The sequence below is a fragment of the Esox lucius genome, chromosome 7 (genome assembly GCF_011004845.1).
Source record: "Esox lucius isolate fEsoLuc1 chromosome 7, fEsoLuc1.pri, whole genome shotgun sequence".
Lineage (NCBI taxonomy): Eukaryota > Metazoa > Chordata > Actinopteri > Esociformes > Esocidae > Esox > Esox lucius.
Window position 1 is genome coordinate 38,711,383 of NC_047575.1, and position 24,342 is coordinate 38,735,724.

At 44.4% G+C, this 24,342-nt stretch overlaps 1 protein-coding gene across 6 annotated transcripts; it reads left to right on the forward strand.

Moving 5' to 3' along the window:
* The first annotated feature begins 876 nt into the window (after positions 1-876).
* Positions 877-22,948, forward strand: arfip2b (ADP-ribosylation factor interacting protein 2b). Of its 6 annotated transcripts, XR_001198252.4 has the most exons (11): positions 877-1,366; positions 4,627-4,740; positions 8,751-8,807; positions 11,908-12,016; positions 13,551-13,607; positions 18,446-18,561; positions 19,062-19,283; positions 20,138-20,295; positions 20,706-20,880; positions 21,190-21,444; positions 21,951-22,948. XR_001198252.4 is itself a non-coding variant. In XM_013134615.4 (10 exons), the coding sequence occupies exons 2-10, from the start codon at positions 4,642-4,644 to the stop codon at positions 21,343-21,345; spliced, it is 1,149 nt and encodes a 382-aa protein (XP_012990069.2). In that variant the 5' UTR covers positions 877-1,366; positions 4,627-4,641; the 3' UTR covers positions 21,346-22,948. The 6 variants fall into 6 exon arrangements, 5 of the variants coding, with proteins under 5 accessions (XP_012990069.2, XP_012990072.2, XP_012990070.2 ...); XM_013134615.4 differs by having other exon boundaries at positions 21,190-22,948; XM_013134616.4 differs by having other exon boundaries at positions 878-1,366; positions 8,751-8,783; positions 21,190-22,948.
* Positions 22,949-24,342: the final 1,394 nt, after the last annotated feature.

The window sequence follows — 24,342 nt, forward strand, 5'->3', positions numbered from 1 at the left end:
GAGAATTTCCCACAGATGTGGCTTTTTTTTTTTTTGACCGTGACTCTAAGCACAAGGCCAAGTTGACTTTGCATTGCCTTGCAAAGTCTGATAAGTAAGTTCTCAGTTGTTACATGTACATATCTACCTCGGGAACCTCACTGCTGCTATCCCCACATTTCAGTTGCACATGCTAGCTTCCACCTTCAATTTGCCTGCAATGCACATTTAGAATTGCCATTTGCACTGTATTTGCCCTCATTGCACATCAATACATTCCACTTACAACACACACTACACCTAAAACTATGCTAACTGCATTGTGTTATACTGTGTTCATATTGTTCAATGACAATAATGTTGAATCTATTCTAATCTTACTGGCCTTTAGAAATAATGTATGGTCAACAACCATTAAAGGGTATCTACGAATTTAAAAAAAGTGGAAAAAGTGCATGGCTACCATGCACATTTAGATATATTTCATAGAATAAGAATATCCTCAAGTTCTTCCAATCCAAAAAATATGTATACTTAAATTGTATTATTTTGGAGCTTTTGTACTTCAGTCAAATAAATATTATTTAGAATTTTAGTACACTTGAAATATATATGTAATCTATTTCAAATATGTAATATATTTGAAATACATTGGGAGTATGCAACATTGCAGTTTAGAATGCAGATAAACACAAAAGCTTTCCACTGAATATCCCTGACCATTAAGTCCTCACGACGTACAGTCAGTTCATGCGCAAAAAAGACGTCAGTCCAAAAATGTGTTTCTCGCAGAACTGCGCATGTGCGAGTGAGGTCAAAGTATTTGTCTCCGAAATGAAATTATTAAAAAAATGTACTTCAGTTTTGCATGTGAATCCCCAAACCCCTGTGTACTATGTCGAGTGCTAAGCGTAGCAAAGTCGCGCCTCTTGGTTAAAAAAATCTCTGCTCTCGAAGCAGGTAATGCTGTCCCGGGAAAACAGAGCTTAAGGGGGGCGTACCAGTTGAAACCTGACTTGGAAATTACGACTTTCGAGTACAACTGGAACGCAACATGTCGTCAGTTCCGCACGCCATTCCTAGCCTGAAAAAGGGGGTTGGAACTGTGCGCTGGATAATACAGCATACAAACAAACCGGCGAGTGACAGTTGGAGGAAGCAAGCTGCCTGTTTCCGGACATGCCACAAGACAACATTTAAACCAGACAAACGTGTCATTTAATGATTTCATTAATTGGCAGGTTCTTTAATTCTGCTGGACTAACTGACACGTACACGTCGCGTCTCAACTAAGCGGTGCATCAACTGGAATGTACTGACATTTGCCCGTTAGCTGCTAGCTCGCGGAATAGTTAATTCAGGACGGAGCGGAGCTCGAACAACTCCGGTAAGATAACCGTTTCCTTCCTAAGACGTATCTTCGGTTTTCGGGTTACCATGTCGAGGGGTTAAGGACATATTTAAAAGTAGCTGTTTTTTCAAAAGAAATGCAGTGTTATGGATGTTTATCCCGGTTAGCTAACCGTTGCTCGCTAGTTAGTAGCTTGCCGGGCCTTTGTAGACAGACCGTTTTAATGTTTCCCAAAATTACCAGTGGTTTTGCTACTTATTTTACCCACAACATTTTTGTGCTGCATCTGAAGGTATTTTTTTTAAGATGTCAGCTGTTGCAAGATAACTTGCTATATTGTCGAGGTTATGTAGACTATTACTGTTGACTATTATTTCAAGAAACTTTATTATTCACCGTTACAGTTCGGCAATAAAAGTACATGGTTGAATCCTCTGGTCTTGCAGCTCACCTGGTAGCTACATGGAGATGTTCGCTCCGCGCTGCACCTGTCAACTGCTGCTTGGTTAGCTAGGCTTATACTAGACTGGATAATGTCGTGTACACACACTCCTGATTAGCCTATCGCTACTCCTAGGTACATTCGATTAGGGCAACATAAAGCCGCCTATTCCGTACGTTACGCTTGAACAAGGGGGCCAGAACGGCATTTATGTATAGGTACTGAAATACGCTTTTGATTCTGAGAAATGATCTGAATAGATTTGACTTGATTGATCCATCGTACCTGCTATACAACCCTGCAACCAACCGCAGGTGTATATAATACAAAATGTCTTTCTAATACAAAATATGGGATCCTTAAGGAAACCCCAGGTCTCTACGGTATACAGGGATGTAGCTGGAGTTGTCAGCACGAATGTTGTGATTACTGGGTTGTGATTACTGCGGGTGGAGTTCCCTTCGACTAGTCCTATCGGTCATATTACATTCCGTGCTTACATTTGTCGAAACCAAAATAAGACCCGCCATTTGACGTGACAAACTTGGGTACATGGTTTAAGCATTTACATGTTATCAGAGACCAAAGGACAGGACATATAGTCGGAGTGTCATTCTACACACGGTCTTGGCGGTTAAATTCCTTGTTGCGGTTGAGAAACCGCTATGGGATCTAAAGATTGTTGTCTGGTAAAGCCCTTTCCTAGTGTCTCTGCTCACCTGATAGTGGAGCATCAGTCAATCTGAGACATTGAGAATTCCCGGTAGTTACAATAGGGACAAACAGGATGCTCAAGGGATAAAAAGGCAAACTATCTAGTGCTCTATAGACACACTTATTCAATTCTCTCAGTATTCTTCCCTTCTTTTTTGTCTCTCTGCCAGTTTCTGTGTTGTGCCCGTGACAGCGTCTGACGATGTGTTCTGCTGTTAGTAGGACTGTCTGTTGGGGCCATTTAATCAGACCAGAAAAAGCGTCTGTCCCCTTTAACAGATTCAAATGTATGCAAATGTAGTCATGCCCAGTGCTGATTCAGCACCCCGTTGCCACCTTGCTCTTTTGGCCCAGCTGCTCAGCTGTCCATCTGCTGCAGCGGATGCCTCAGTGTGTCTCAGTGTGGATGCCTCAGAGGGATGTGTTCAAGGCCTGTGCATGGACAGGTATTGTCCAGGTATGGCATCTGGTACATTGTGACAGACCTTCAGTTCAGTTAGTATTTAAGTCGAGTGCATTGATGTTCATCTGATTGATTGTGTGTCGGCTGTTGTAGCAGGGACACTGGTCATTTAGCCTTATTCACCTGAAAAGCCGATTGGAGTAGAGTGGCCACTTGAACAGGCCATCTCAGGGCCATATATTGAGTGCTTGGACAGGTTTTAGAATGACCACCACAGGGGCTAATTTATTCTGATCATTTTGGCGATTTTCGTCCCCAATATTTTCCTATGAAATGACACACGGCAAACCTGCCGAACAGAACGGAGGATTTCATTGGTGAGCGAAATAATGTGTCCCCACGTCCATATTGTGTTGAACCGTCTGCAAATTGCTGTTTTCACCGGACGCCTTTTTTTCATAACTGCTTTAAACACAATTCACAGCACAGTGCAGAGGCCTACATGCTCACTTAGCAACTGCTGTGAATCAGGAATGTCCCTCAGTGGATGTTACTGCTGTAGGCTACGTATTTGTGTTAATAAACCGTGTGGTTTGAATACTGAATTCTGATTGGCTGGGAAGCTGTGGCATATAAGAACGTATACAACGGTTATGACATCACATCACCTTTTACTGCTCATATTGTGACTGTAACTGGTTCACAAGAGCAGTAAGGCATCTCGGGGGTTTGGGGTATATTGCCCCTATTCCACGGCTAAGAGCTGTGTCCAGACAGCAGTTTATCGTGCCCAAGAACAGCTCTTAGCTGTGGCATATTGGCCATTAGACCACAACCCCTCGCGCCTTATTGCTTACAGTTGAATGTTTAAAAATTTATCCTGGCCCATGATGCTGGAGTAGCCAGGTGGATCTTCTTACTGTTATTTATGTATTTTACATTTTGCAGGATAAAAACTCTTCAGACGCACCATCTTGTTGTGCCTTAGGCTTAATAGTGGGTTTAATAGTTTTGTGTTGACTACTATTGGCTTGTGTGGCATTTCCCCCAAGCGTTCTTAACATGTTTATGTCGCTGTGGATTTAGGAATCTGATAAATTCCTGAAATGTAGACCTACATGTAAATGTGAAATGTGGCTTGGTTTGTGTGTATCGGTGGACAAACCGTATGCCAGCCGTCATAAACACCCAAACATGCCCACACACGCACACACGCCCACACGCAAAACCTATTTGTGAACTTAAAATACTGAGTGAGAGATGTACCGTCTGAACTTATTTCAACTTCAGACACATTTCTCTCAGTTCACACGTTCTCAGCGAAGAACGTGTCAGCAAAGCCAGTGCGACAGGAAGACGGGCAGATACAACTCAAATGTGTCATTTAAATAACGGGCATGGTCTCTGTTGATTTCACCATCGGGGAGTCAGGTCAGAGAAGAGATCTAGCTGGGCTGAGAAGGAGCTGACCTCGGTAGGGGTGTGACGTCAAGATGCCAGAAGAGGCCAAGCGGGGTCCTGGATCAGGCATCAGTGTTAGGGGCGGGGCATAGCTGATAGCTGGCAGTATTTCACCTGGCTGATTCCATGATTTACATTTTTTCTTTTACTGCCTATCTTTCCATTTACTATTTCTCCCTCTTCATTTTCTGTCTTCTCTCCATTTTCTTCCCTCTCATCTCGCTTTCTCTCCATTATCCCTCCCTCCCTCCCTCCCTCCCTCCTGTCCTCTTTTAGGAGTGCCGTGTCCGTATGACAGATGGTATGCTGAGTAAAACAGCCACTATGGAGATTCCTATCAACCGCAACGGAGACGCCGGGACGCTGGCCGAGGACGATGGCCTCGAACAGGTGAGTCACCCTCCCCAAAAAGAGACCCCAAGCCCCCTCCCGTTTTCATGACCTCTACCGTGTTTAACACCAGTTTAACGTCCTCTGAGTGGCACAATGGGAGTGGGGAATGTCCGGTCAGTGTCTGGTGGCCACATGTACGGCGTCGGTGTCAACCAGGGTTGCCTGCGTGTTCCACTGCGGTCGCGGGCCGGTGAATGCACTCACCTCCGAACGTCCAGATGCTGGCGAGTGCTTTCCTGGTTCGGCAAACACTGAGATGAGGGCCAGGGTTGGAAAGATCTGTTTCGGAGGGTCTGTCTCAATTTTCGACTCCTTAGTTTGCCGCAAATCAGTTTCTGTCTGAAAGGGCTGTGAGGTAAAATGGAAAGTTCTCTCTAACTTTCATATCATATCGGAGGTATCAGTCTCTGTTTCTGAGGGAACAAACTTTGGGATGTCACCTGATTCAGTTCCACAGTATCCATGGGAACCTCTACTTCCAAGAACAGGTGATATGTTTTTTTTAGTGGACTGGCGTCAGGCATCGCTTGGCTAGGCTGTTAGTCTAATCTCTATCCCCGATATTGTGTTTGAACTAGGAGATAGCCTTAACAAGATCAGTGTAGTATCTATTTGGGAACATTTTTGCACTTGTTGGTTGAAACGGTGTCGGCATCACGTCTTGAAGTAAGCTGTGAAACACTTTGTCGTTGTTTTGTAATTGTGAATAGTTTTAAACGCACCTGGTGAATCCTGTGTAAACGATGGGCTTTTAGCTGGCAGAGTGAAGTGTACAGTCGCCATAAACTCTAGTAGCATATTGACCTAGAATGGAGATTAGAGTGTGTGAAATGAGGTGTGATGGTTGTGTGTTTTCCCGCAGCACACCCTTGAACACACCTAGTTGGGCAAACATATTACCCAGCTTAACAGGGAATGCAGATCCGGGATGGAGGGAGGGGGTTAACTGTAAAAACAATGGTGGGGGTGGAAGGAAAAAGGTAGACGCTTCGATGTCGCCACAACCGACACAGTCAAAGGTTTCTACACAGTAATATCAGAGCTACGTTTTCCCCTTGTTTAAACTAGCTTCAACAGTAGACAGACCAGTGTGTAATTAGGTACTGTAACCGTAAAGATGGGTGCACTGTTGTAATTACATTTTTGATAGGTTTATAAGCTGTTTGTTCTTTGTGTCTAAAGAGTCAGTTTTATTTTTATTTTCTTCAACTGACACATTGATAAGATGGAGTAAGCCTCCATAAACATCAGGAGCAGTAGGCCTAAGGGCTGTACTGCATGTCATTGACATCCGAGTTGTCTGTAATGACCCTCTGATACAGATTCCTGGATTTCCAAGACGAGCGGCCGATGCCTGTACCTCATTGCAGTGTTTTTTAAATGGAGAATCATGTACTAGTGGCCAGTTTTGTCATGAAGCCTTTTCTTTTTTTGTCTGATTACAAATCCCCAGCTACTCCTAGGCAGCCCATTGCCACAGGTCTCTGCTTCGGCTTGTAGATATTAGAGTGCACAGAGCTCAGGCCTTGTTAATGTGTCAGAGGAAACATTTTTTTTCCTGGTTGTTTTGAATGAATACACTCATTACTCCACTCAAGCAGTAGGAAAAAGAGCATCTTGATCTGGCTTGGAAGCTTTCTTTGTGAACCAGACATTCAGTCAAACACATCCGAAATGGCCCCTATTCACTAAACCAGGGCCCTTAGGGCTGGACAACCTAATCTAATAGGGACCCATTGTGGGCGTGTCCTAGCAGCGTGTTGGAGGTCTTCAATGTGGTTGTCGTCGGGTGAAAGAGTCAGGGCTTGAATATTAACAGAGGTTGTCATAGCAACTTTGAAGTTAATTTTTCCCCCGAAATGGCCGTAACCTTGCCCCCTGTCAGAGTCACCCTCTGAATACCGTTTATAGGGTTACTGGGCAGTCATGATGCAGCACTGGAGCTGGGAGTGTTGTTTGAAAACATTCCCGTGTTGGAAAGGTACAGTCATTGGAATGAGTGTGTAGACACTGGCAACATGGTGTTTCTGTGTGTGTCGGTGTACAACACTGATACTTTCAAACGTGTGGATGCCAGCAACCTGATGCTTAAATCGTGTGTTTAAAACAAGCCCTTCGCCAGTTACCATAGTACAGCTTTTGCAGTTTTTCAGTTCACATACTGCTATTTATCCCTGTAAAATTTTAAACCGACAGTTTCAAAAGTACTTTTGGATGTTTACTGTTAAATAATTAGTTACTCTAGGAACTAACAAGTTTGTCAACTTCTGCAGATACTGTAAATTACTGGGATATGAGTAATTTGCCTATTGGATATATAGGAAGGCTAAAGTTACTTGCTTGGATTGGTATTTATTTGAACAAATAGGTTGTTGGTTAAATTTACACTTCCTGATCAATCCATACATGTGTCTCATAGACTATTTTTATACACTGGTTTTGGCATGGTCATTACAAGGTATTGTGGGTAACAGTAGTCTTCACACCCTGTATGTTTCTCTATCTGGATATCTATTACATTACTCCTGAAAAACCTTGGCGTCTGGATAACATGTAGGCTGTCATATGATTACTGAGTCACTTCTAAAATGTGAAACCAACATGTATACTTCCTACTAAGTATAATAATTTTGGTGGGAAAAATGGTTCACTGTCCCAAGTAAATATCAGAATATCATGCCTTCAAGTGTATTGTTTTGATTGATTTGTTTGGGGTGTTATAGAACTTCCCTAATATTATTTAAAATTCATCAGCAATCATTCATGGTGATTTGTGACAGCAAAAGTCAGGGGTTTTCTTAAGTTGAGTGATATTGCAGATGTAACCAGTAGTTTTAAGGACAATAATTTAAGTTTATTTTGCCATCGACACTGTGAGGAAACGGCCGGCTGGGATCACTCTGATGACACATCGTTCGTACCCATGTTAGGTCACGACACGACATACGACTAGCGTTGCATTGGGCCTTTTCTGTGTAGATACTATAAATCCAAATTGTACATGTGGTTAGGCTGACCGCTACCTGCACTTTAAAAAGATACATTGCAGAAATAGGCTTCCCATGTGGCCAACTGGCCATGTGGTGACGACCGGCATTAGATCATTCGGTAATGGCTATGTTTCAGACACGCAGCCCAATTCTTCTGTCGTGTTTTTTTGATTGACCAGCCTCTTGAGAACCATGTCTGGTCTGAGACCAGATCTCTCCCACGCTCAACAGGCGATTGACCTAACGGATTGAGGATGACGATTCTGATTTCTCACAGGGCCTTAATATGTTGATTTATTACCAGCCGCTTTTGGCCCTAACGACAGATTAACAACTGACCGGTGTGTGAGAGCAAAGGACATTAACCATCCCATAATGCAGAATCTTCCTCATTACCATGATGTTTTATTCCTAAATGTGTTTTTTATTTAATGGGAGTTTAATTTCCTGTATATTTCCTGTTAGGATCCACTCTTCTTCATAGGTAGGACAGTCAGAGGCTGTCTGTCACCGATTGGTTGATGGATTGTGGTTCTATCGGTTCAGCCATTGTTAAACCTGATCTAATAATCCAACTCAGCAGTTGAGATTGAAACAGATTTTCTTGCCTGTGTGCCATCCCCTTTCTGCTATAATGGCAGTGTTTCGGTATTTATTGGCCTGAAGATAAAAATCAGATCTGCCACCAGTCTACTAGGAGCTATTCATTTTCCCAAAATACGCAAACATTATAGTTACAAAACATTTTGTTGAATGCAAACAGTGATGGACCTTCCTGGATTTATCCATTTGAAGCTCAGTTTGACTGAATGTTTTTGCAGCTGAACTGTTTTGGTGGAATAAATACGTCCTCTGTTCTCTTACGTCACCACATGCTCTGCCTATTATTTGGTTTTCTTTTGCATCTTGTCTTGATTCAGTGCTTTCAATTACACATTTTGTCCCCCCCCCCCCTTTCCTTTTTTGTCTCTGTGTCATCGTGTTTGTCGTTTACCTCCTCCCTCCATCTGTATCCAGGTTGCTAAGCTACAGTGGAGCTTAGATGAGAAGGTAGGAAGCTCCGGTGGGACCAGGGTGAGAGGGTTGTGTGTGTGTGTGTGTGTGTGTGTGTGTGTGTGTGTGTGTGTGTGTGTGTGTGGGTGTGTGTGTGGGTGTGTGTGTGGGTGTGTGTGTGTGTGGGTGTGTGTGTGGGTGTGTGTGTGGGTGTGTGTGTGGGTGTGTGTGTGGGTGTGTGTGTGGGTGTGTGTGTGGGTGTGTGTGTGGGTGTGTGTGTGGGTGTGTGTGTGGGTGTGTGGGTGTGTGTGGGTGTGTGTGGGTGTGTGTGGGTGTGTGTGGGTGTGTGTGGGTGTGTGTGGGTGGGTGGGTGGGTGGGTGGGGGTGTCACTGTGTGGGTATATGCGGGTGTACAGTAGATTCAGACTGTCAGTAATGGTTGGTCACATGGCCTGACTTGCTGGTCTCCGAGGTGAACCTGAATTCAACATGGCCGATGCCAGATTTACGAGCCGCACACGTCGTAGTTCATGACGTTACCATGACGATGGTGGACTCACTCCGTGTGTGTTGTGCGAGTGTCTCTGAGGGTCACAGGCTAACTCTGGTGGAATGCACAAGACCTCTCAAATCAAAACTGGGTCTAATCCTTCACCCGACTTTCCTTCCGGAATCCGGTGATGATGAAGCCATGGAGACTTATTGTTGTGAATGATTTCAAAGAGGGAGAGAGACCCACATGCTGGTTTGAGAGCTTTTCTGCTGCCTCGCCTCGTCTGTCCTCACCCCTAACCCCCGGGTTCTGCTGCCTCGCCTCGTCTGTCCTCACCCCTAACCCCCGGGTTCTGCTGCCTCGCCTCGTCTGTCCCGTGGACAGCTATGTTACATCCCTAACCAAAACGCCAGGCTGTGTCCTGAACACTAAATCCATTGGCTGTGAGGTGCTGGGTTCCAACTGATGTGCTTTTCTTAGTCAGTGTTACTAATATTGTGGTCACTGACACCTTAACATCAGTGTGTTATTAGGTAGACCCTGTCTCTCTGTCTGGAACCTGTCTCTCTGTCTGGAACCTGTCTCTCTGTATGTCTGTCTCTTTCTGTATGTCTGTCTGGACCCTGTGTGTCTGTCTGTCTCTTTCTGTATGTCTGTCTCTTTCTGTATGTCTGTCTCTTTCTGTATGTCTGTCTCTTTCTGTATGTCTGTCTCTTTCTGTATGTCTGTCTCTTTCTGTATGTCTGTCTCTTTCTGTATGTCTGTCTGGACCCTGTGTGTATGTCTGTCTCTTTCTGTATGTCTGTCTGGACCCTGTGTGTGTGTATGTCTGTCTCTTTCTGTCTGGACACACACACAATGTTACAGTTGAAGGGTGTTGCAGTGAAATGGACATGTTTCTTGGAACCAGGAGATCCAGATCTGTGACCAGATGAAAGCCTCAGAATGTTTACCCAGTGTTGGTTTGTCGGGAGGCTCACTTCACTGGGAGGGTCTTCTCTCTCTTGCTGTTTCTGTCTTTCTCTCTGCCATTATTCTTTTGGAGTCTGTTTCGCAAGAGTGAAGAAAACTCTGTCTGAACTGCATCAGGTGACTGTATCAGGTTACAGTGCACACACGTTTTGCTCCATTTTTCTCTCAATCCATGGACACAATCCTGCTTGGTACGTCTCAAATGTGCCTGTGTAAATTCAAACATCCATCGTGTTTATTATAATTATTGTGAAAACCAAGATTAGTATCTAACTAGCATTTTATTCTCTCTCTCTCTCTCTCTCTCTCTCTCTCTCTCTCTCAATGTAAACAAGCCCTTTCAAATGTCTCTCAATAGGAGTGCGCCACCCCGCCCCTGTGATCTGAAAACCTGAACTGATAACAGATTAAAACTCCTACTCTGAGATGCTACCAACAGTACAGCCATAGATCGGTTTGCATGGGCAACCCAGAGTACCACGTTGCCTCTCTCACAGCGTTAGCCTGATTCTAGAATGTCTAGTTTCTTCCTGCATTAGCCAGATCTGTGGGTTCTAGAATGTGTGGTTTATTCCTTCAATACCCAGATCTGTGGGTTCTAGAATGTGTGGTTGATTCCTTCAATAGCCAGATCTGTGAGTTCTAGAACATGTGCTAACTATGAAACTGCTACACCTGAGTCAACGCTAGATTAGAATCCCATGTCACAAAGGGTAATGACTCCATAATGATGTATTGAAACCCTGGATTGACTTTCATAGGGTTGTTCCACCTGGGTAGTAAACCTCACCATACCGAGCTGGTTAGGCTCTGAATCAGCTCCTGTTGTTTTCTCTTTATTAATGAAAGAAATAGGTTGGAAGACTGTTCCATAAATTATTCTGATGCGTCTGGAAACAGGGAAGCGTAACTAGGCAACGATTCAGAGCAGCTAGCTAAAATGATAATGTACAGTGCAAGCTGACTCCGCCTGTTTCATCACAATGCATGATGACCGTGATTTAGTAACTACAAGGATATATCAGCATGTTTCTCTGCAACGGAACCTCTAGTCACCTGTGAATCGCTGTGTGCAGTAACAACATTGCAACGCATTGCTGCTACACCGCAAGGCCATATTCAGCAATTGGAGATGAAATTGGGCTGTTTGAATAATTTAGGAAAAAATGTGGGGGACAAAATACAAATTAAATTATAATCACTGTTTATAGATAATATTGTAGTGGATATTCAATCGCTTAAATTTTTTTTAATCAAGTTAATCACAATAATAGGCGGTGATTAATCATGATGATGAATCAGCAGTTGATGTTTTTATTTTTTTATTAACCTTTATTAACTTTAGCATGGATTTTCTGTCTAAATTACTGAAAGCCCCCACAGAGAACAACATGATGGCGCTTTCCAGGTTAATCGCGAGCGTTAGTGTGGACAGCATATATAATATATTATAAAAAAAAATCCTGCTTGGTACGTCTCAAATGTGCCTGTGTACATTTGAGATATATATATTTAAGGCCATTGGTCGACCGTATTCGAATTATTATTCCAATACGGTTTCCTAATATTTCCTCAACTGACATTTAAGACCTTCCTGTGATAACCTTGTATGTGTCCTCTTTCCCACACCTCTCTCCCTCAATCTCTCTCTTGCTAACTTCCTCTTTTTCCTCTCACTTTAATATCTCTCCCCCCTCCCGCCCTCTCCCCTTTCAGGACCTACAGCAGGTGATGGTATCGGGTCCCAACCTGAATGAGACCAGTATTGTATCGGGGGGTTATGGGGGCACAAACGAGGGAATAATTCCAACCAGCTCCATTAAAGGTACAGTACACATTCCTCGTTTATATTCTTTCCCACAATTCATCTCTCTAGCTTTCTAACTCATTCTCCTTCACACAATGTCTGTCTATTTCTTTCCAGTCTGTTTCTTCTCTTGAAGGAGTTTTCAGGTTGTCCTTTTTAATGCTTTAATATTTTGAGCATTTTGTTTATTTGAAGTTTGAAGTGGTCTGTATTTGAACATAATTTAAGGCTGTGGCGCGCTGCAGAGATGGAAGACTTGGCCCTCGTCTTCCCACCGATCTCAAACTCACCGCATGCTGTTCTTTAAAGACCACACACCGCTAGCGTCTCGTTCTTAGTGTTGTCTTGTTGAGTCACTAATGACTAGACTCCAGCTCTGAGCCAATCCGAAATCAACAGAGGAAATCAATCAACGATTGCAAGGAGAAGAGGGTATTTCTTAAGCGATCTCTCCTGAGTAGTTGCCAGTGTGAATGTGACAATCAGGACCTCGTGCTAATTGCTCTTGCGTTTGAGTGCAAACCATGTGCCTAAGCGCCTGAGCCTTTAGTTTAAAGTGATGCGAAAGACTGGTTTTAGTCCTGTCCAGCTCCTTCCTGAAGATGAGCTTGTCTAGATCTCTCTCTTTACATTTCATCCCTCTCTCTGTCTGCGTCTCATCTCTGTCATGCCCCACCTTGACTTAGACAGTGAAAAGTACTATATATACCCCAAATTGTGCAACGGTTAGTGTGCTGTATGAGTGTCTGTCTGGATAAGAGCGTCAGGTTATTGACTAAAATGTGGAACGGCCCAAATGGCTTCCTATTTACTGCACAGCTTGTCAACGGAGTCATGGTCAAAAGTAGTGAACTAGATGGGGAATAGGGTGCCATCTAATCAGGTTGCCTAAGTGGGAACTGTACTGTAGTTGAGATGAAGAATTGGAAAAGGGAACAGATGAATGAGCCAGTTGGAAGCTTAGGATGATTAGGAGTCCTGTGTTATGAGGACCAGACTGTAAATGGAGACCGAAGTCTTAAAACTCATTCGTCAGCCGCACATTTCTGTTCATTTTAGCAGAACCGTATATGCTAGGAGGTTTAATTTCTACCCCAGATGAAAGATGTGATTCCGTTGAAAAGAATGGCATATGGCACATCTGCAAACGTGGATGTCAGCCAGAAATATTGGCTACTTTCACAAGAAGTGCTGTGGGATGTTTCACAAGCCACACAGTCAGAGCCCCCTTTGAACACCCCATCTGTGAGACCGCAACCTGCGCATATCTTCTACTTCACTGCCTTGGAGGGTGTGTATTTAGACCAGAGGAACGAGCTCCCACTACTGGCCCTCCAACACCACTTCCAGCATCATGTGGTCCCATGCAGGGACCCACCAGGACGAACCTTGTTTTGCCTCCGAGAGGGACCGGCGGTGGGGTGATGGGGCTGTCCTGACCCATTAACAGGGAGGAACACAAACTTGATTGATAAAACACCACCTGATTCACTAACATGGTGCCATGGTCTTTTTAAGAATCGACCTGTCTTTCTCTCCGTTTCTCTCTCAGGCCCTGCTGTGCGCTACAACGCTCAATTTAACAGACGCATCCCAGTCACTGGACAAGGTGGCCCATGAATGTCTTCAGCTCTACTCTCTGTCACTCCTCTCTTCCAGACGTCAGCCCGAAGGCTGCTTGCCTCCTTACTCCACTCTCTCGTTTTTCTGCAGTAGAGATCCTGGGCTTGACATTAACTTTTTTTGGCCACATGTCCTTTGGCCAAGTGGGTCAGGTTTTAATAACTTGTCCAAGAGCAGGAAATACTTCAGCTATTGGACAGGTTTTAAATGTTTTGACTAACTTTTGTGTCTGCTATAACAAGCAGTGTATCACTCCCTCTGAATCAAATTGTATCCAGGTAAAATTTTTTAACTAATTCGGAACTAATTACGCAATTGCTTAATTTCTGTGGGCACCAATGCCATTGGCCTTTGTATGTATATGTATGTAATATTACATGATTAAAAGCACAATGGGGCCTCAACTTTCAGTTGCCACTTTAAGGGCTAGAAGGTTAACGTGGTAACTGAGTCACTCCCCTTATTGGAGAATAACTGTCACCCACTAGCTTGAATCCAACTAGTCTGTACTAGGAGTTGCTGTTTAAAGTCTTATTTTGAAATACCACAAAGCACAAACATATCAGTTTCAGAAACTGAGGAACGGATTAAGCCTAGTTCAAGGAAATATTCTCCCACGCAGAGCTACTAAAAATCTAGATTTGATCTCTGCATATTTCCGTGGCCTACACAACACAATAAAATTAAACCCAACTATTAAACAAACGGAAACAGTTTTAAAACAGCTATGTTAGATTGTGTGTGCGCACTATAAATCGCAACCTGCACACCCTTACTTCAGACAAGCTTTTAATGAAGGAATAGCGTTAGCAATCTCGAGCTCTCGGAATTCGATGTTTGAGAATGCAATCTGGTTGTCTGAATGGCATGAATGTCATGGGTAGACATACCGCACACACAGATCTTGTGACAAAAAAATTTATTAAGAGCTACCAACTTGCAGCTGAATTCTTTCAGCTAATGCAGTTTGGCTAATTTGTGCTAAATAACGATTTATTTATCTTCCTATGTTATCGTGTCTGACGTTGTTGTTGTCTGGGAGCGGACTAGCGTTAATGTCAAGTCCCGGGGTCACTGCCCGGTCTTCATATTTCCTGGTTAATCTGTCTCTTTTTCAGGGGACTGCATTCTTGTTGACACTCTTGTTCGCTCTGTCACATCTTTCACAGGTTTCTTTGGCAGGGAGCTGCTTTTTGCTCAAATATTCTTGCTCTTGTCACCATTCTTACTTTATGTAGTATCAGTATCCATTGATGTGAATACAGTAAATCTGTTTGGGTGAAGGGTTCTTTTCTTAATTCACTGTGTTGGTCTCAAGGGTCAGGCTCTTCACTGGCTTGATGTTCATTGACAATGTGGCCCAGTGCATTCGGCATCCTTTCAAACTGAAACATCAAATGGAACTTCAAATGTTTGTTGCCTATTCATTTGTCATCCTTGTTCAGGTCATTTGCATCACAGTACGTAGCTGTAACCCATTAGAGGCCTTCCCCTAAGTGAATTAGAGTACAACCCTAAGTGAAAATATCCAAATTGGGCCCAAAATGTCAATATTTTATATTTTTCAGCATTGCCTTAACCCTCTTGGGCATGGAGTTCAACAGAGCTTCACAGGTTGCCACTGGAGTCCTCTTCCACTCCTCCATGATCACAGCTGGTGGATGTTAGAGACCTTGTGCTCCTCCACCTTCCATTTGAGGATGCCCTACAGATGCTCAATAGGGATTAGGTCTGGAGACATGCTTGGCCAGTCAATAACCTTTACCCCCAGCTTCTTTAGCAAGGCAGTGGTTGTCTTGGAGTTTGGGGTCGTTATCATGTTGGAATACTGCCCGGCGGCCCAGTCTCCGAAGGGAGGGGATCATTCTCTGCTTCAGTATGTCACAGTACATGTTGGCATTCATGATTCCCTCAATGAACTGTAGCTCCCCAGTGCCGGCAGCACTCATGCAGCCCCAGACCATGACACTCCCACCACCATGCTTGACTGTAGACAAAACACACTTTGTACTCATTACCTGGTTGCCGCCACACACACTTGACACCATCTGAACCAAATAAGTTTCTTGGTCTCATCAGACCACAGGACATGGTTCCAGTAATCCATGTCCTTAGTTTGCTTGTCTTCAGCAAACTGTTTGCAGGCTTTCTTGTGCATCATCTTTAGAAAAGGCTTCCTTCTGGGACGACAGCCATGCAGACCAATTTGATGCAGTGTGCAGTGTATGGTCTGAGCACTGACAGACTGACCCCCCACCCCTTCAACCTCTGAAGCAATGCTGGCAGCACTCATGTCGATTTCCCAAAGACAACCTCAATCAATCAATACATTTTATTTATAAAGCCCTTTTTACAACAGCAGTTGTCACAAAGTGCTTTTACAGAGACACCCGGCCTTAAACCCCAAGGAGCAAACAACAGTAGTGTTGAATTTCAATGGCTAGGAAAAACTCCCTATTTTAAGAAGAAACCTAGAGAGGACCCAGGCTCAGAGGGGTGACCAGTCCTCTTCTGGCTGTGCGGGGTGAGATATTAAGAGTCCAATTGGAATAATTAATACATTTATCTGGGCTAAATCCAGAGTCTATTTAAAATAAAAACAGAAGTATGACCAGATGGACAAGGACAGGGACAGCAACGGGGCCCCCAAACCAGGTACTCCGCAGGTGTGGACCAGGACCTCATGTCCTCCTGAAGTTTAAAACTGGAGAAGACTGGGAAAATTCAGAAAATGCATTCATCATCGATTTATAGTGGAGAAGGAGAACTTTGTGGGGAAGGAGAACTGACCCAATCCCCCAGCATAATAGTATAGCAGCGTAAGACCTAGGATAACCTCTGGATATGATGCTGAGCACGTGCACTCAACTTCTTTGGTCGACCATGGCGAGGCCTGTTCTGAGTGGAACTTGTCCTGTTAAAGCACTGTATGGTCTTGGCCACCGTGCTGCAGCTCAGTTTCAGGGTCTTGGCAATCTTCTTATAGCCTGGGCCATCTTTATGTAGAGCAACAATTTTTTTTTTTCAGATCCTCAGAGTAATTTGCCATGAGGTGCCATGTTGAACTTCCAGTGACCAGTATGAGGGAGTGTGAGAGCGATGACACCAAATTTAACACACCTGCTCCCCATTCACACCAGAAACCTTGTAACACTGAGTCACATGACACCAGGGAGGGAAAATGCCTAATTGGGGCCCAATTTGGATATTTTCACTAAGGGGTGTACTCACTTTTGTTGCCAGCGGTTTAGACATTAATGGCTGTGTGTTGTGTTATTTTGAGGGGACAGCAAATGTACACTGTTATACAAGCTGTCAAAGTGTCATTTCTTCAGTGTTGTCACATGAAAAGATATAATCAAATATTTACAAAAATGTGAGGGGTGTACTCTTGTGAGATACTGTATCTCAAATCACACTAGATCGACTCATCAGAAATCACTGGAATAACTTGTTCAGAGTATATTGCCTCATCTGATGTCACACTGATTTAACTCATCAGAAAATACACTGGATTGACACGTACATCATTGTATTGACTTGTCAGACATCACACTGTATTGATGTCATCGTATTGACTGATTAGCCATCACCCCATATTGACTCTGTCATCACTGTTGCTGCCACTGGCTCTCTGTCACCATGGTTTCCATCCTTGTTTTGTTCTGTCTCTGTTGTTCACTAATCACCATGTACTTACCATTGTCTGTCTTCACGTCCCTCTCCACTCACATCTCCATCCCTCCCTCCTCTCCTATTTCCTGCTTCAGCGTTAACACTGCCAAACATGCACCGGCTACCAAACCCCCTTCCAGGGGTCTCCAACCCTAATTATCACACCTGATTCTAATAATTAGACCGCTAATAACTCCGTGAGGCTGAGTTGGAGTGAACCAGGACAGTAGCTCTCCAGGAGCAGGGTTGGAGACCCCTGCAAACAATCATCCCTGCCTCACAACAAAACCCCACCCGACCTGCCTGCCCCACCCTAACCCCACCCACCCGACCTGCCTGCCCCGCCCTAACCCCACCCGACCTGCCGGCCTGCCCCGCCCTAACCCCATCCACCCGACCTGCCTAGCCCTCCCTAACCCCACCCAACCTGCATCCCTCGTCCCTGACACGCCCCACCTACCCATCTCTCTAGACCTGCGTACGGCGGCGAGGTGTGTTAGTGTCCCTCCCTGCAGGTCTGCTGGTAGCTACATAGCCGCAGAACACTACCCAGGTACACACACCCACCCTAGCCCAGTAGGCCCCACCCAGTCCGGCTGTCAGTTCTCACTAGAACTTCCCCAGGGATGGAAGGGGGCCTGAGTTTGAGTGTTTGGGAAGCACTGCCCTGACCTCATTACACCCCCTCAGTATAAGGGCTGATCCCAGGTCTGTAGTTGGTAGTCAGCCTCTACTTTGAGGACCAAGCCCACCTCTGATTTCCTGCCACTGTGCTACTTCTCAGTATCATTGGCTGTCTGTGTATGTCACTCATCCACTCAGCCAATCCCACAGCTTGCAACAGTGTTGCAATGGTGGTGGGGACACTGTGTACTATACACTAATGTGCTTTCTTCTACTACTATAACAAGTACTATTACAACTACTATTATATGTAAACCAAGTACTACTACAGTACTATGACTACTACAATACCACATGTAAACCAACTACCCTACTGCTACTACATGTAAATCAACACGGCACAACAGTGGAAATGTTCTGGAGGGATTTCTTTATCCGTCTGTTTGAATGTGTGATCACTGCACCACTCTGTTTGATGTTCTGCATACACTATATCCCTCTTCCTCATCATCTCGCTCTTCTCAGGTTCCAGCATGCAGCACAGTAGCAGTGGGAGCTCCATGACGGCAGAGGAGGCGTCTAGAGGAGTGGCTGTGGAGAAGCTAGACTTTGTTAAAAAATGGAGCCTCAACACCTACAAGGTACAGCTGTCTAAATGGTGCCTCAACACCTACGAGGTACCGCTGTCTAAATGGGGCCTCAACACTTATGAGGTACTGCTGTCTGAGTGGGGTCTCAACACCTATGAGGTTCGCTGTCTGAGTGGGGCCTCAACACATACAGGGTGCTCTATGTTAGACTTGTGAGGCTAGCAGTAGATTAAATACCTGAAAGACCAACCCCTAGCACAGGGCCGGTCAATTCTGTTCCTGGAGAGCTACCATCCCGTAGGTTATCTCTCCAACCCCGGTAACTAACCTGACTTAGCTTTTGATCTATTCGCTCATTAGAATCAGATGTGCATGAATAGGGTTAGAGAGAGAACCTACAGGATTGTAGCTCTCCAGGATTGGGCACCCCTGACCTAGCAGGTTACCAAGTCTACCTATCTGGATCAGGATATCTGTTAATACACCTCCCATAACCTTTAGTCTTTCTGATTCCTGACCTGTCCTTTCACCCCTCTCTTCCTGTCCTCCAGTGTACCAAGCAGATGATCTCGGAGCGGTTTGGTCGTGGTTCCAGAACAGTGGACCTGGAGCTGGAGGCCCAGATAGACGTTCTTCGGGACACCAAAAAGAAGTATGAGAATGTTCTGCGACTGGCCAGAGCCCTAAACAATCACTTCTACAGCATGGTGCAGACACAACATGCTCTTGGGGACACCTTTGCGGACCTCAGCCAGAAATCACCTGAACTACGGGTAAGAATGACTTCTGATGCCCAAACCAGAAATCGCCAAAAAGCTATGGGTAAGAATTAACTCGGACCCTTGACCATATGCGCTCCAATCCCAGTTGTTACCCCCCTAAGCCTCATCCAAGCCCCTTTCCCTTGGGAGAACTCCCATCGAAACCGGTTGCAATCGGTCCAATTCGTGGAAACTGCCTCCTTTCCGAGTGCAGATCTTGGCGGTAGTAGCAAATGTTCAGACGATAATGTTGAAGGCCGACATTGAGAAGGGCACCATGTGAACAACAGTTGAACATGGGTCAGTCGGTCCTTAAAGATTGGCGAATGCCATTTAGAAGGCATGGGCGATGGCCTACCTGGATGGTCGGAGCCCCAGGACAGTTATTTCCTTTGTGAAGGGGTTGGCCCCAAGGGAGGCAAAGAATTTTGTAAGATTGTGACCTCATTGGTCAGACGCCTCATGACCTGTGTAGCCAGTTAGACAACTCTGATCATTAGTTTCCCTTACTTGGGCAAGTGCACTCGCAGGCACACTCTGGTGTGAAACGTTCAGGGCAGGCTACTTTGCATTTGGAGTTCAGCGTCTTTGTCTCAGGACTTCTGGTCAGGTGATCGTTAGGAGTGCAGCGTCTTTGTCTCAGGACTTCTGGTCAGGTGATCGTTTGGAGTGTAGCGTCTTTGTCTCAGGACATCTGGTCAGGTGATCGTTTGGAGTGCAGCGTCTTTGTCTCAGGACTTTTGGTCAGGTGATCATTTGTCACTTGTTTAAAATAGTGAAAGGAGTACATGAATACATGAATTGGTAGGTTGATCTACATCGTATCGATCAGCGCTGCAGACGTAATCTCCTGATGTTCCCTGCAGGATGAGTTTGGCTACAACGCAGAGACCCAGAAGTTGCTCTGTAAGAACGGAGAGACGCTCCTGGGAGCTGTCAACTTCTTTGTGTCCAGCATCAACACGCTTGTTAACAAGACCATGGAGGATACTCTGATGACCATTAAGATGTATGAGGCAGCAAGGTGAGAAACACACACGTCGTCAAAGCAGATGGAGAGGGAGACTGGGCCCAGACAGAGTGTTCTGGGGCAGGTATTTGGTGACCCGTAAAGAAATCTTCAGTCCTTAGGATCAGAGGTTATCCTTTTAGTCATTATTCATTTAATTAAAGTTCTCATTAGAATCAGATGTTAATCCTTCAATGATTGTCTGTCTGTCTGTCATTGTTTTACCATCTGTGTTTAAGTAGTCTTTCTGAATTACCTGTTTGTCATTGTTTTCCCATCTGTGTCTATAATGACAGCCTGTCTGAACAAAATGTTGCCTTTCATCAGTTGTGTTGGACTTACATTTTGTTGGGTGTGTTCAGAGCAGACCTGGGAGAGTATAGGGGGTTTATAGCTCTTTGTGAATGGTCTCCTTGATGTTTCAGGTTGGAGTTTGATGCGTACAGGACCGATTTAGAAGAACTAAGTGTGGGTCCGAGAGATGCTGTAACTATGGCTCGTATAGACGCTGCACAGGAGCAGTACCAAATCCACAAGGACAAATATGAACGTCTCCGCTCCGATGTCACCATTAAACTCAAGTTCCTGGATGAAAACAAGGTATGAGAAGTCTATTTTTTAATGCTCCCTCACACACACACACACACACACACACACACACACACACACACACCCATGAAATAGACTTTCTGAGGTATCAACTTGCAGTTTGGGCCTGGTCTCCGTGCTTGGCGGTCAATAAGGATTCCTTTCTCTGGTTCATATCGAGCCCTTCCCATGCTGCATCAGTACATAGAGTTTTGAACCACCCTGGGCCACTGTGTCAAAATAACAACCCAAATACATTTCCCTCCCTCCCCTCCTCCTTTACATCGTCCTCCCTTTCTCCCCCTCTACTTCCTCGTACAGGTAAAGGTGATGCACAAACAGCTTCTCCTCTTCCATAACGCCATCTCTGCCTACTTCGCTGGGAACCAACAGCAGCTGGAGCAGACCCTGAAGCAGTTCAACATCAAGCTGAGGCCCACAGGGGCCGATAAGCCCTCGTGGCTGGAGGAGCCATGAGGGCAGAGGGGCGGGAGTCAGGCCAGCCCAGGAGAGGACCCCCAAACCTGGGGTGCGGTAGACTCCTGGATCCCTACTATCCACCCAAGAAGACCACAGGTAGACAGCCACAGACAGGACCAATTAGAAAGGGATGGATGCATGGGACCGAGGCCACTGTATCTCAATAGGCCAGCGTCACGATCAGGAGATTTTCACTTTCACACCTTTTTGCCTTTCTGTCCTGTCCTCTCCAATTTATTCCTCCAATTTTTTTTTTAAATGATATTTCTCTCTCTCTACCTCTCTGTTACTCTTGTCGTCTCACACTCAGCTACACTATACCATACTGACGGTGTGACGTTTAGGCTAGGCCAGAAAGCAACCAAAATCCACAAATAATTTCTGATCCCAAAAGAGAAGAAATCACTCTTCAAAACTGTCGGCGATTCTTGGGCTTGTAGTTTGGATGCTGCCGTTCGATGTGAAGCACCACAGACAGTATAGCAGGTTTTACTCATTTCTGGGGAAGTGTTCCCTCAATGGCTGAAGGATGTTGCGTAGAAGAGCTGTCAGGCACTTTTAAATTGCCACTTCCGTTCCTGACCCAGTTTTCCTAACCCCAGGACCCTCTAGGACACAGTCACCAAACGAATATGTGTTGAGGCCCCACAGTCACCCAACGAACACCATCAGGGAGAACAGTAACTGCATCTGTAGCCGCATCAGTCCTGTTGAAATGCTGAATAAGTCTGGTTGTCGTGGTGAGACTGACCTAGTATGTCACCAAATAAGACCATCTGCGGACGCCCACATGGATGGTCAGAACGGACCTAATTCAGAGCATGGTCCGGACTGGAGAGGTTGATTTGCGACCTGAAAATGAATTTGTGTCCCACCTTGTTTAGCCTATACTGTCCCAGTCCAGCAGCAGTTCTACAACCGGACGACTTCGCGGAGATGGAGTGCAAATGTCGACATAGTTGACACAGACACTACTCCCTCAGTCCAGAAGCCCCGCCCTTTTCGTTAATGGCGATTGAAGAATACACTACTGTTTTGGAGGGTGGGGGTGCATTCACTCCCATAGATCGTCAATCCAGAGTTCCGACCATGTTCCTGGAGACCCACCCTCCTATTGGATTCAACTGTAAACCTGTTTGTAAATCGACCTCAACTCCCAACACCTACCCCTACTCCCCCTTGTTCCTCTGAGATGTTTACTATGACTCGTGTCCCATTGATGTGTATAATTATGAGATATATATATTTGATTACCGTATGACTGATTTGCTGGGTAGAAGGGGAAATTATTCAGAGCAGTGGATTATGGAGGATGGTGGAACAGCCCTTAGTACGAACTCAGTCTCCTCTTGAAACACAGAGACTGGATTTTTCTTAAGCATGGTGTTTCATACCCCTTATTTGTGATCTTTGTTTTCTGTTAACTATTATTTCTGTCTAATGTGTTAAAATAATATTAGCCTTATTAGCTTTATTTTTCACGTCCTAGAGAGGCTTCCCAACCTGGGCATCCATTCCCTTCACCCCTCGCTCCCTTCACCCACTCCATATCTGTCATTCTAGGAACTTTGAATAAATTACAGGTTGTTGTTTTTTTTTTTTTTTTCAGCAGTCCTTGTTGAAGTATTCTGGATTTCCTGTTAATTCCATTCCCAATGCGGCATTCTATGAAAACCATTGAATTTTACAGAAAGTTCCTGGACCGACAGTTCAGTTTCTGGATGAGCAGACTACTGATGGATGGGAGTTAGTGGAATTGTGCTGGCTGTTGGTACTGCATTTCCTGTATACTTTGAGTCTTTGTTCTATTGTAAGCCTGTTTGTCTTCAAAGTTAACAATCAACATCTTGAAATAAGTTGACGTACACATTATTTCACAGAAAATGTAAATCGACTATAGTTTATACCAAATATCTGATTGGTAACAATTCAAACTAAATAATTTTGCTGCCTTATGTAACTAATTCTAATGCATTTAATTTAGCATTGTTCTCCTTTTGTGATTTACTACTAATTATTGATTTATATATATATTCACTTTAAACTAATTTGACGACCATAGTCACTAATACACATGAAGTTAACATGAACGCCACATTCCTTTTCCTAGTAGCGATGGCTCTTGAGTGCTGAGAAACTGAATAACGACATTGCATGTTACAATGAGACAATGCTGTTCATTCACAGATATTGTCACCATCAATACCCTCATATTTACCAGGTCTCAAATGGAACCCTATGCACTATAGAGTGCCCTACCTTTGACTAGACCCCTATGTGCCTTAATCAGAAGTAGTGCACAGACCGATAGAATGGGGTGCCATTTGACACACAAATGTTGGTGTGAATGACCAATAATCTGACAATGTTTCATCTGGATTATATTGGTTTTTCTTATTACCAATAATCAGACAATGTATCATCTCAAAAAAGCAATCAATAATCAAATGAATAATATTTTTTTTACATTAACAGCTGTTGATCAGTCATATTCTGGGTCAAGGGTAGAGGTCAGAAGGGCCCCTCCATCTCTAGTTCAACTAGATTGTATTGGGCTCTGTTGGGGTTGTATGCAAATCAACAACTGATGAAGTACAGAACTACTTGATCCTGTGACAGGAATTTACTTAATAAAACACTACCTGCTTGGGATTGGTGGATTTATAAAGGTATTTATTTTTACTCAGTGGCTATACAGGTTCTTTACAGGAAATGGCTATACAGGAAATCACTGCAACTGTTATTTTTTAACCTTTTTTTTTTTTAGTCCTAACCAGTTATTTCTAATACAAGTTGGCCGGGCAGGACTTCCACGTGGATATGTGGTGTACTGATATTTACTACATGAAGAATAACGGACATCTTTCCTCGCCTTGTTTGATCCATTCCTTCGAGGAGGATGCAACGTTCAGAAATGTAGAAGAGATTGTCTGGCCAACAAAATACGAAGTGTCTGCTCTATTTGATTTTGTTTCTATCTTGGTCCAAGTTTCC

Coding starts and splice junctions, on each gene's coding strand:
- arfip2b (XM_013134615.4), top strand. CDS start 4,642: ATGACAGATGGTATGCTGAGTAAAACAGCCACTATGGAGATTCCTATC. Junction 12,017..13,550: donor TCCAACCAGCTCCATTAAAG/GTACAGTACACA, acceptor TTTCTCTCTCAG/GCCCTGCTGTGCGCTACAAC. Junction 20,296..20,705: donor AAGATGTATGAGGCAGCAAG/GTGAGAAACACA, acceptor TTGATGTTTCAG/GTTGGAGTTTGATGCGTACA.